Here is a 13,062-nt window from a genome sequence, read left to right on the forward strand (position 1 = left end):
TAAAATGACAAGTGAAAAAGTACAGAAAGAAAGTAGTATATATATTGGTTTGTAACTTGTCAAATGCTTAACTGGAAATAGTAAAGGCCTGAAAGATAAAAAGCAAAAATGGGGGTCATCCCTTTGTTCGGGTGATGTTGAGCTGACATGATCATTGATTTTCAAATACTGTTACCAAGCCTTTTCACACACTTAACCAAAAACGCCAAATAGCAGGTATCATGGCTCTGACCCTGCCTGAGGGCACATTAATGACTTTTCCCACCTAAATCCCAGAGCCTGGGGAAAACGTCAGCAGAGGTATAGGCCAAAATGAGGGAAGCCTAGCAATCTACCCAAAGAGATGCAAAGGCAAAGGCTGCCACCTACCAAACTCTCTTCCTCACTGGAGTGACTCGCCACACCCTGGACAAAGAGGTTAGGGGCTCCTGAAATTGCTCTGTTTAGCCAACTGCTCCAGGCATTCTGGGGCGAGCTAAAATCCCTTCTCAAGAGTCGGTGGATATTCCCTTATGCCCTTCAGGTCCCTTCCCAATATCTTGGTTCCCAAGGTGGCCAGTGCTGGGGGGCAACAGAAACATTGGCTTGAGTGGGTGGCAGGGCTGCCTCCAGTCAAGAAAAGCAAAGCCCCCCACCGTCCCCTGCTCTGTCTCTTTTAAGGATCATGTGACATACTCAGGATTCATCAGCCAGGGGCTCAGAGACTCCTCCGCCCAGCACTGACACACCCAGAGTCAGAAATTCTATTAGCTTGGCACCCCTGGCTGGTGAAATTAAACTCTACCAGGCGCAGAAGCAGGAAGGCTAGGGCAAAATGACTTAATTACACCTCACATGGAAGGCAAGGGTGCAGCCCCTGTGAAACATGAAAAATGTAAATGGAAACTTGCAGAAAGCATGTCAAATGTTTACTTTCGCATTTTGAAGGAGCCCCGTAAACTCAAATACACTCAGATGCCCAGGCAGTCTTTTCAGTGCTTCATGGCAGGCTCCGTGTGCACACAGAGGAAAGAGGCTCATAAACCAGATTATTTTGGCAACAGAATCATTTCCTGGTTGTTGCGTTGTAAGAATCCTCTCTCCTTCCACAAGGGAGATAGGATTTTAGCAGCTCATTTGTAAAATACAGATTTTTCTCTATCTACCGTTAACAGTCACATTTTCAAGGAAACAAAGAAGAAAGGGTCTGGAGAGCCTCAGGTCAGGCCGCATCCTGGGAGCCATAAACACCATCGCTCCTCGAGTTGGAACTAAGAGGAGGCCGGAAGACTGGAGCAGCTTGCCTGAAGTCCGAAAGGGCCAGGGATGCAGCTCAGGGCTCTCTGCATATCCAATGGTTGTCTTTGGGGTAGAGCCGGTGGCTTCTCCGTGGAGGGGCTCCTTTCTTGTCTCCCAGCCTTCTGCACCCTGCCGGGCAGTTCATGAGCTGTGCTTGCTGTGCCTCATCTTCTTGATTGTAGACTCTAGGATTTGGCTCTCAAGTCGCTTCTTGATTGCTCTGAATCTAAATAGCATAGCAGCCATAGATACTTAAACACTCAAAAGGCGGGATAGTGCTTTATTTAGAAAGAATGTGTATATTTAAATGTAGCTTTAAGGAGAGCAGAGGACAGATTTTATGAAAGCAGAGAATCAATAGTCTCCGTATTTTGTGTTACCTGTAGAATTGTTGAGTAGGGCCCTGGATCTGTAAGTCATGTTGGGATCTTCTTGGAGGAGGGTCTGGTTGGAGTTTCAAGGTAGCAGAAAAAAATGCACCCGCCCTCAAGGAATTGAATATAGGATTACATATGTATGCAGCCTTCCTGGATACATTAGCCTGCATTTGTCTTAGGAGAAGAAAAAACATTCTAAGAAAAATCATTAAGAAACTACCTGTAAATAGTAATCAAGGAACAAGTGAGTATAGCCTCAGCAAACTGAGAGGATCCTTGTGATTTTAGCTTTGTCTAACTATGTTATGCCCAGGATATATGTTTATTTTTGTCCCGTTTTATGTCATCACGAACTTTGAATGTGCTTTGGATGGCGATTCTGCCCATGTGGCCTGTGGGTCCAGGGAGTCGGAGTGGAGGCTGCTGAGTCCCCATAGGCAAAAGCACTGATTGGAGCCCAGCCACTGCCCATTAGCATAGGCCACGACTCTTTTGCAGATGTGTCTGTTCATAATGAAAAACCAAAAACCATATATTCTTACAAATTGTTAAATTCATCAGTTTGTTGACATACATTTTCTCAGTTACTAGAGACTGAAAATGGTGGTTACCTTTGTCTTTTGTGAGCTAGCTAGAGAGGAGAGGATGCACTTTTGACAAAGGTTGGGAGAAGACAGTTTCTCTTGTAAACACTGAAAGACAAGAGTTATGACCGTGTAGCTCTTTCTAGGTACAAGGGTATTTATATGCATTTGCTGGACAGACTAATTCTAGGGATTTTATTTTCTGCCTCAAATCCTGCCTGTGTGTAGGCACCTGTAAAATAAAGCATTGATTCCATTTGTATTTTTATTTGGAGTTGTGGTTAGGTGGTTTGCTTTTGTGTTTGCTGAATATCTTTAAATATCATAAATATGATAGAGAATAATACTCTAACCATATAATACCCGACTTCCTTATTCTACTTACTTATGTCCAAACTCTATATATGGAAAATTAAGTGCATGTGACTAGAATACATGAGAATAGAAGATGAATTGTTGCGCAAAAAGATGTTTCAGTAGAAGGTTAAGTTATATTTGCACAAAGTTTTAATTGGTTAGAAGTTAACAGAAATTGCTTGCCAAGTGAACATGGTCTAGTGGAAAACACTTTTGCAGCCTGACCTTCACTTCTTTTCTAGATAGAAATGTGTAAGGACTTTGGCTTTTGCACATGTGTTAGAGACTTTTCACATGAAGTACCATCTATTTTTTACTTAGGGACTGAATCTGCTTTGACTTAATGGTATACGCCCACCCCAGCTGTTTATGACTTAACAGGGTATATCTTCCATATGAAAATAGGGGAAGGGGGTAGAGAAGAAAGCTCTGAAGGCATTGCACACTGATGGATGCTTGTGTAGGTCTGTGAAGAAGGGACCGTAATGGACACGTCCTAAATACATGGTGCAAATAGCATGTCCTTATGGTGCCAAATCATTTAGTAAGTTGAATCCAGTGGCATCTTTAATTCGTAAACAATGTAAAGAAGACACTAGATGGTGCTGTAAACTAAGAAATGTGTTGGTGAAGGCGGTAAGGTGGTGCTAGAAGTTAAATCCTCTGCCCCAGGAGTTTCTCTGTCCTCCTTGCCTTTTCCTGGTCAGCACACCTAGCCTGCTGTTTGGAAGACATTTACTTGTGATGATTGATAAGCCCAAGGCACATGTGTTTCCCTGAGTTTATATCTATCTTAAAACTAAACCAACCTCAGTTTGCGAATGACCGTGAAACTAGATGAGATGTGAATTTGAGATCAGACAAGTTACTCAGATATTTGGGGCAAAGTTGATACCCAGTTTTCGATTGGGTTATTTAAAGAAGGAAAATAACTATTAACAACTTGATTGGCAGCCATGTTGTTTGACTATATTTGTGCAGAAAATACATTCGTATAAATCTGTGTGAAGTGAAATTTTATATATAAAATTATTTTTTTCCTGCCCTTTTCAGTATTCCTCCAAGTGGGGCAGCCTCATGGAGAATATTTTGGCATCAGGTTAACATTAAAGAGACAATGTGAATATTCACTGTGAGAAGCATTTGTTTACTTGATTCTCCCACTTCTGTTACATGGCAGAAGGCCTTTCACAAATGGGTGATTATTGATCCACTTCGATTCATGGGACTGGACAAGAATTTTGCAGTTGGCCACATGCACAGAGGTGGCACACAGAGTCCTTACTGAGGTGGACCAGCTGACAGAATAGACGCCATAGGGATACTTATAAGAACTCAGTGTGATTTCAGTCGTATCTTAATGTAGTAATTAAAAAAAAAATTGGTGTAGAATATGAAAAAGTGTCTTTTTTTGAATCAGACCTTTAAAACCCCTGTTTGGAAGATTTAACTGTCGCTCTTCATTAGAATTTAGTGAAGCTTGTAAGTCTGAGAACCATAAGTGATTTTATTATCTAAACAGATAAAATGCTAATGAACCCCACAGGACGTTTTACGGTTGTTTCTAAAGTAGGGCATTTTAAATTTTCTAAAAAGTTTTATTTTTGCTCTAATGGCTCCGGAAAGTATGAAGGTTTGAAACATCCAGATAGAGTGGTTGGATTCAGTTTATGAAGATTATAACCTATTGAGTTATCAGATTGACCTGGCTTTGTTGAAAAGATTCAGGATTGAATGTATTGAAGTAGAAAAGAGTTGTACAAATAATCCACCTCAGAGGAGAGTAAAAGCATTTTGAGGACATGTGTTGCATTTATATTTTGGCATCTATTACCTTGTATTTACTTTGAATAATGACAGAAGTACTTTGCATTTGACCTAATTGCAGAGATGTGACCCAGGAATGATCTGGTTGACTGAGAGAAGGCTTAGCAGGAAAAGGATGGGAGACCGCTGGGGGCTGCCTGCCTGGGGAGCACAGCCAGGGGCTGTTGGGAATGCATAGAGAGAAATAACTGCACATGAAAATTCCCCAGAGGGAATGAAAACATGTCGTTTTCCTAGAAGAGAGCAGTCCCAGAGTGAGAACTGTACCACTGTTTTATGTCCAAAGCAGGATAAAAGCCTGGCATTGAATTGGCAGCGTGGCCCCACAGCACACATGCATGTGTGTGCACGTGTGTGGACATGTTTGCATGTGTGCGTGTGTGCGGCATTGAGACCAACCTCCTGCATCACCCAAGACCGACTATACTTACAGTGAACTTTGTGTTTTAGCCAGTATTGACTTTTAGATGGCCCATTGAGATAGAAATATTGAGCTGTTAATATGGTAAGTTAAGAGTGGCACTCGTGCTAATTGTTTTGCAGAGCTTCAATTAAGCAACTATTCCCTGTCAGCTAAATAGGAGTGTAGGAGATGAGTGGGTGCATGATGCATACGTTCTAGAACTTTCCTAAAGCCCCAGATCCATGGTGTCTACTAGAACTTTTCCTCAAAATGAATGCAGCAGTCTCAATAAATACAGAACTGAGGTCTCGTCTTTGGCAGGCAGAGTACTCTGGACAGTAGTTTTCGCTCCAGCAGTTGACAGAGAGACTCTCCTCTCCCTAAGGCCACAGCCTTCGGGACCTCGGGGAGCTCAGGCAGGTACATGCCTGCCCCTCCAGGGGTCCTGATTTTTTGCCAACCAACTCTTCCCTCCCCACCACCTCCCCGGAACTATGAGCAAGAGTTCGCCTGCTGACTCTGAGTGTTCTCCCTGGTCATTAATTATTGATTATGCAGTAATTATTAATTATTGATTCAGCACTTTGTCCTTTTAATATCTGGCCAGGATTAATATTTGACCATTCACAACCCGAACTATGGCAACATCTCTCTTCTTCCCTCCTTCCACACAGATCCTGGGCACACAGGGCCCTGCTTGCTGAGTCTCAGCTGCTGATTTCACCCAGTCCGCATCTTCGGATCCATCTAACCCATCTTTCTAAGGCACCCTTCCTCTTCCAGCGTGCTGGTCCCCAGCCCCTGCCCTCTCCCCTGGGCCTGGGTTGAATGTGGCTTCTGTTCTTCCAGCAGGGGCTATGCTGGCCAGGCCTCAGTGGTCTCATCGCTGCCATTTCAGCAGCCTCCCTTCTGTCCTCACCCCTCCCTTCTGTCTGTCTGTCTTCACCAGGATCTTGAGCGTGATCTGGCTAAACCCTGATCCTACTGTCCCACTCACCCCAGAAGCCGAAGCACTACCCCCGGGGTGACCCTGCCCCCCTCCGCACCCTCTGCACTACTGTGGCTGCCCAGGACCTCCCTCCCTCCTTGTTGTCATTTGGTTTCCTTATGTCTTGTCTTGTTATGCCCTTTAACCTTGGGAGATGAGGGGAGCCCTTTAAAACAAAAGCCTTCCAACCCAGAGGGCAGAGTGCCCCTCTGGAGCTTCTGTGAGGAGCACACACCTGGTAGGGGAGAATGAGGGCTGCAAAGCTTGTTTTCAATACTGCTTATGTGACCTTGGGCAGGTGATTTAATTCTTCCAGGCCTGTTTCCTCAGCTGTTAAGCCAGGTTAATAATGACCACTTTTTGTTATTCTGTAAGAAATAGATGAAATAGGGCTAATAAATAACATCTTCCTGTTTACTGTGTGCCAAGCTCTGTTATAAAGCAGATAATAACTAACTTAGTCCTTACAACCCCCGTGTGGGGTGGACACTGTTGCTAAGCTCTTATTAGAGTTGAGGACTCTTAAGAAATAGGAAGCCCATGTCCCAGGCCCTGTGCCCAGAGCCAGTAGGAGCAGGCCAGGGTGAGCAAGTTTGCAAGTGCCAGTCTCTGCTTTCCTTCCTACCGACCAAACGCTGTAGCCTTTGTTAGGAAGAGCGTCTTGCTGTCTGTGATCCTGAGCCCATGTGTGTTAAGTCTGCTTCTCCAGAGAAACAGAGATAGGGCTGCAACCCATTAAATAGGCTATATACAGAGAGAGACATATGTATTTTAGGAATTGGCTTATGACACTGGAGGCTAGCAAGTCCAAAATCTGCAGGGCAGGTTGGCAGGCTGGACGTCCAGGGAAGGGTTGCAGTTCAGGTCTGGAGGCAAAATTCCATCTTTCCCCTTGGAGGCCGGGCTTTTTCTTCTATTCAGGTCTTCAGGTGATGGGCTGAGGCCCTCTCACATGAGGAAGAACAATCTGCTTTACTCAAAGTCTGTGGTTTAAATGTTAATTGCATCTAAAAAATACCTTCACAGCATCTAGTCTAGTCTAGTGTTTAGCTAAAACCCGGCACCATGGCCCAGCCAAGTTGACACATAAAACCAACCATCACAGCCTCTGTGTGCTCATTCCTCCCTTACTAAAGGGCATTTTCCGCTCTCTCTCTCTCGGCTTACTCTCTGTGCCATTGTGGCTTCTCTCTCTGCACTGCCCCATGCAGAGAGAGAAGATGTGAAGATGGGCTTCCTTCTGCACTCTGGCCAATCAAGAGGATGGGTGGGCACCCGAAGCCCACAGGCGTGTGTTGTAGTAGCAGCCACACATAAACCTCTGTCACAGTTTCAGCTCCTACTTAACCTTTCTGGGCTGGAACCAGTGTCACAGTGTTGGGTGCTGCTCTGTTTCTGTCTCTTGTTTCACTTCTGGAATCCCAGGGAGGAGAGAGTCCTGATCTTGGGAGACCACCTGTGATTCAGTCAGCTGAGTCCAGGCCAGTGGGGTTGTGCTATGCAGCTATGGCTGTGTGTGGCCTACCGGAGTGGGTGGGGAGGAGAGAACAGGGTGCTGAAGGGAACTGAGCAGATGCTCCAAATGGCTTCTCCCTGGAGACAGGTAGAAATGCAGCCCAGCTCTAATGATTGAATTGCCTCGGAATGTCAATCATGATGAATACATGTAATATGCATGCTTCCATACAGTCATACTTCTCTCAGTGTTGCCCCACTACCGCTTACATAGCATTTGAAAAATAGGATTGAGGTTTGGAACCTGATTACCAAGATGTACATTTGGGTTTGATTGCTCTCCACTGCTAAAGTTTCTTTTTTGCTCTTGCCTTTTTCTGTGCAGAGGATGATGTGGACCTGGAAGCCCTGGTGAACGATATGAACGCATCCCTGGATAGCCTGTACTCAGCCTGCAGCATGCAGTCAGACACAGTGCCCCTCCTGCAGAATGGCCAGCATGACCGCAGCCAACCTCGGGCTTCAGGCCCTCGGTCCGTCCAGCCACAGGTGTCCCCGAGGCAGAGGGTGCAGCGCTCCCAGCCTGTGCACATCCTTGCTGTCAGGTAAGTCCAGGCCTCACGGGCAGAGCCTTCTCCAAGGGTGAGAGCTGTCGACGACATCTCTCTCTGTGAGTTAAATGGTCTTGGGGGGAACAGTGTTGGCCTTGCAAAACCAAGAGGCACATACATTCCTTTGATGGGATAACGGATACACTGAGTGTGTGTGGTGTGCCGCGCTTGGGTTGAACTTTGTAGCCGGTTCAATTCCAGTACTTTTTATTGAGTGCCTGCTATGTGCAAGGCACTGTGCTAGATAGAGGGATATGCAGGAAAACCACCAGAGGAAAAATCTCTGGGAAGATTGAAAGAACAGCCATAGAGCTGATGGCATGCCCCAAGCCCTCACTACCCAGAGTAGGGTTGGGAGGCTAGCAGCTACAGCACCCCCCGGAGCTTGTCGTATAACCCCAAACCTCCCTCGGAGTTGCATTTGGCCACATTCCTCTGCTAATTCATGGGTAGGCACATCTCTGTGGAAACAGGGAGGCTGGAGGGAGGAACGTGCTGGGGACGTTGAAGGAGGTTCCTGGGAGGTGGGATCTCTGAACAGATGTCAAAGGGTTGTAGGAGCTCAGATAGATGGAGGCAGAGGTTTTATAAGCAGAAGAGATGATGCAGATGGAGGCCAGTGCTGAAACACTTGGTGTGCCCTTTTCAGGAGCCACATGGGGAAGAGTTCTGGACAGGTGCGTGAAGGGGCTGGGTTTGAGTTTTGACACCAGCATTCTGGCTGCCAGGGGTCATGGGGACAGTGGTAGAGGGCAGCAGGGTTGGCACAGCATGGCCGGTTTGGAAGCGGTTTCAGGAGCCCCCGAATGGGAGATGATTGTGCGCTGCCCGAGGATGAAGAAAGAGGGGATTTGAGCGCGTTGCCGAGGAGGGGCAGCTGCGTTTTGCCAGCACTTGAATGTTGCCAGGGCTGTGAGGAGACAGAGAGTGTGTGGAGGGTGACTTGGATTTTGTCTCGAGTGCCTGGGAGGAGGGTGTCTAGAGAACGGTCGTGTTGAAGGAGAAGGTGCTGAGAGCACCTTAGACATTCTGAATGAAGATCTTTATAGAGTCAAGCTGAGAGCCAGCGGCAGCCCTCAAGGATCGGCCTGTCTGCCCTGCTGCAGTCCATGGCGGGGATGGCGTGGGGCTCCGTGGGACCCTGCCTGCCTCTCTGGGCCTTCGTGGAGGATGTACAGCCATCTCTGCTGGTACTGCCCCTTGCCCTCATTGGCCTCTGTCAGGATGGGGTTCCGGTGCTTCCTGTCTCAGCACCCCATCTTCCAGGGAGCTCCGTTCATTTCCTGGGATCTTCCTTGCTTCTAGAAACTTCTGAGAGTTTTCTTTGTGGTCTGACATCTTCGGTCTTCCGCAGCCCAGATAATCACCTTGCTCCAGGTGGCCGCTGTTTCTTACGGAGGGGAGAGGGTGCAGTGGCCCTGGCGCCTGTGGTCAGCTGCCTCGCCAGCTTCCCACCCCAGCTTCCCCTCTGACTTCTCACTTTTTGTCATATTCATTGATGCTGAATGATGCCTGTCCCAGGGTTTGTTCGACTTTGTTCTTTGAAGCGTGACCCCTTGTACTTAGCTCCTGTACTTAGTTAAGTCTAGTGGGAGAGCTGTTTTTCTCTTGGGAGTGTCTCTTGGGAGCATCACAGTAGCCTTGGGGAGCGCCTGGGAATATAGAGTTGCAGTCGCATGGCGAAGGTGCCCGAGGGTGAGCTGGAAAGCCAGAAGGCCTGCCTTCCTGCTGGAGTAGTTGCCCAGGACCCTTGAACCTCGAGTTCTGGCTGAACTTGCCCATATGTGCCCCAGGGCTGCCTGCGCTAAGTCCCCGGGGTGGAGGGGCAGTCTTGCTCTGTGGGACAGCAGAGCCCTCTCCCTACAGGGTCACAGGCACTATTCCTTGGGCCCAGACTCTTCTCACTGGTGTCCTCTCAGATAAGTAGTTTTGTTTCTCACTTTCAGGTGGATTAAAAAAAATGTGGTTATCAATCTAGAATCACCAAAGATTTATTTTGTGAAGTGAGGCCATTCGCTGAGCGCTTACTGTGTGCAGATGCTGATGAGCTCCTCCTTTGTTATCAGTGTCCTCGGAGGGAGGTGGTGTGGGTTACCCTCGCTTCCCAGGTGAGGAAACCGAGGCACAGCGGGGCGGTAACTTGGCCCACTGCAGCAGGTGGGAAGTGGCCATGGAGCAGGCTGCTGGGTACCGGGGAGTACAGAGCATGGTGCACGCTACAGAGGAACTTCCCGGGGGCTGCCATACAACCCAAAGGGAGCTGGGGTGCAGGCAGGGTATGGGCAGAGGAGACGCTTGGAAAGGGCAAGAAGGCCTCACACACAGGAGAGCCGACGGGTGAGCCGATTCTGTATGGAGAAGCAACCCAGGCTTTTGAGAGTGCAAGGACCACGCATGTGTTCTAGACAAACGCAAATGGGCCAGGGCATAGGCACAGAGAAGAAGGACCCGCACCTCGCCACACCAGCTCTGCAGTTCCTGCCACCATCACTGACATCCCTAAATCTCAGCACCCCTCTCCATAGTCACTCTCCCTTCTATTGTGAGCCCCTTTCGTGGGGATTTTTTGTCTTTGGGTGATGCCCCTTAGTCTTGCCTTAGGCAATGTCTCTGAGCCACTTTAAAGTCAACACAGGACTTTTTAAAAATGCTCAAAACAACCCAATAAAGAGATAAGCTTTTGTGAACACTGAAACATCAGATTATCTCTTCGGGGTGAAGTCACTGGCTAGAAGCTGTGGACTGGAATGTCCTGAAAGTGGCACTGGCCACCCCTTTTATCCATCTCCTCCTGTACGACAACAGCCAGACCTTTCAGTTGGATGCCTTGCCAAGGCTGAAGCTGTTATGGGAAGAGTGGGATTTGTTCACAGTAAAAATAAACTTTCTGGCATGTCATCAAACCATTATAGGAACGGCTTTCCTGTATTTCACAGCACTGATTCCCTTCATGCCATGTGAGTTCTCATAATTTTAAATCCATGCATCATTTGCTGGTCTATGTGGGATAGCTAGCTGGATCTTCCTTTAAAAATAGGGAAAGTTGGTAAAAGAGAAAAAGTAAAGTGGTCACAAAGTGTGTTTCTGTAGTGGCATATCTCTCAGGAAAGCTAACGGATTGTTGATTTTGTGAAATCATAAAAATGGTCAAAAAAATTACTTGAAGACACAGCCTGTGATGGGGGTTTCTGAGGTGTGTTTAAACATGGGGAGGGACTGGAAATGCTGAGTGAAGATAATGTGAGGTTTGCTCCCCTCTCCTTGAAGGTAGGAGGCTGTGGACAGGGTCGCATGGCCTCAGGAAGGGTGGAGGAGGCTGTGTGCCCAGGAGTGTCCTGGAGGTGTGGGCCAGAAGTTACTCTACAGAGGGGAGGCGCCGGGCACTTGACATTTGCTTTGACTTTGAACTTGATTTCTCTGCTGTTCACAGTTGCTTCTGATTCGTCATACTGTGCGTGTGTTGCATAGTTGTATGACAAGTGGGTTGTGCATTTTTCTGAGGAGGGAACAGATGCCCCTGGAGAAGTGCCAGGAAAGTAGAGGTGGTGCGTGGATTCAGCGTGTGTTTCTAAGGTGTGTTTCTAATGTGGACACAGGCTTTGGGAGGACAGATACGTGAAGCTATAATTTCAAATTAATTCAGTATCAACAACCTTTTTCTATAAATAAGCATCCATTGCATAATTCAGGTGAGAACACACAAAGCCTTTTCTTGTATTTTCATTTGATTAGATTAATGCTCATTTCAAGGACATTGACAAACACTTGTCCTCATGAAAACGCTCCTGTGCAGAAAACCTTTCACACATTAGGTATTCACTGATCAGACGGATGAGGTATTTGGAGCTGATGCCATGTCAGGCCCTGAGTGCTGCCTGAGATGAGCACGCACCCAGGACAACAGAACCTCTGCACCCCCGTCCCCCCCGGGATGCCTAATGAAGAAGAGAATTGATACCAGATACCCTTTGGGTCTGAGAATGACAACTTGTAATTTTTTAAAGTTTTCCTTTTAGTAAAATACATGTAACATAAAATTTACCATATTAACTGTTTTTTCAGGATATGGTTCAGTAGTATTAATGCACACTCACAATGGTTGTACAATCTCCAGAACTTTCTCATCTTGTGAAACTGAAATTCTGTCCCCAATAAATAGCAACTCCCCATTCCCCTCCCCTTAGTCCCTTGCAGCCACGATTCTACTTTCTATGGGTTTGAATATGCTACCTCCCTCACTGTGTGAAATCACACAGTGTCTCTGGTGTTGTGACTGGCATGTTTGACTCTGCATAATGTCTTCGGGGTTCAGCCTGTTGTAGCCTGTGTCAGAATGTGCTTCCTTTTTCATGGCCTAGTAGTGGTCCATGGTATGGATATGCCACATTTTGTTCGTCCATTCATCCATCTGTTGATCCTTGGGTTGCCTCTACTTGTTGGCTATTGTGAAGGATGCCACTGTGAATGTGGGCATGCCAGTGACTCCTAGAAGCCCTGTGTCCCTGCTTCCTGGGTGTATCACCACAGTGGTAAGACCGGGTCATGTGGGGAATGGCAGCTTTTAACAGGCACTTATCCCTGCCTTCCAGGCGCCTTCAGGAGGAAGACCAGCAATTTAGAACCTCGTCTCTGCCGGCCATCCCGAATCCTTTTCCTGAACTCTGTGGCCCTGGGAGCCCCCCTGTGCTCACGCCGGGTTCTTTACCTCCGAGCCAGGCCGCCGCAAAGCAGGTGAGTGTGCCCCTGGCTGGGGCCCAGGCTTAGGGATATGCCAGATTATTGGGATCTGCACAGATGTGCCAGATTATTACTTTGGGGAGAAGGGCGGGAAGTCCTGGGATCTTCTCTCTCCGTTCTTTTCTTGTTGTCCGATGAGGCTGATACAGTTTGGATGTTGTCCTCTCCAAATCTCATGTGGAATTGTAATCCCCAGTTTTGGAGGCAGGGCCTGGTGGGAGGTGATTGGATCTTGTGGGTAGATCCCTCATGGCTTGCTACTGTCCTCACGATAGTGAGTTCTCACGAGATCTGGTTGTTTAAAAGTACGTAGCATCTCCTCCCCTTACTCCCACTCCTGCAGTTCCTGCTTTGCCTTCCGGCATGATTGTAAGCTCCTAAGTCCTCCCCAGAAGCCGAGCACATGCCCGCACCATGCTTCCTGTGCAGGCTGCAGAATCATGAA

General features: G+C 47.3%; 1 protein-coding gene across 50 annotated transcripts in view; it reads left to right on the forward strand.

The window, feature by feature from the left end:
- GRB10 (growth factor receptor bound protein 10) overlaps window positions 1-13,062 on the forward strand; it is a 203,807-nt gene that overhangs the window by 112,741 nt on the left and 78,004 nt on the right. For 49 of the 50 annotated variants that reach the window (XM_077994595.1, XM_077994613.1, XM_015133490.3 and 46 more), the window contains 2 exon segments: window positions 7,655-7,874; window positions 12,470-12,611. In XM_077994595.1, coding sequence (XP_077850721.1) covers window positions 7,655-7,874; window positions 12,470-12,611 — 362 coding nt within the window. 50 annotated transcript variants of the gene reach the window in all.

Source organism: Macaca mulatta, chromosome 3 (genome assembly GCF_049350105.2).
Source record: "Macaca mulatta isolate MMU2019108-1 chromosome 3, T2T-MMU8v2.0, whole genome shotgun sequence".
Lineage (NCBI taxonomy): Eukaryota > Metazoa > Chordata > Mammalia > Primates > Cercopithecidae > Macaca > Macaca mulatta.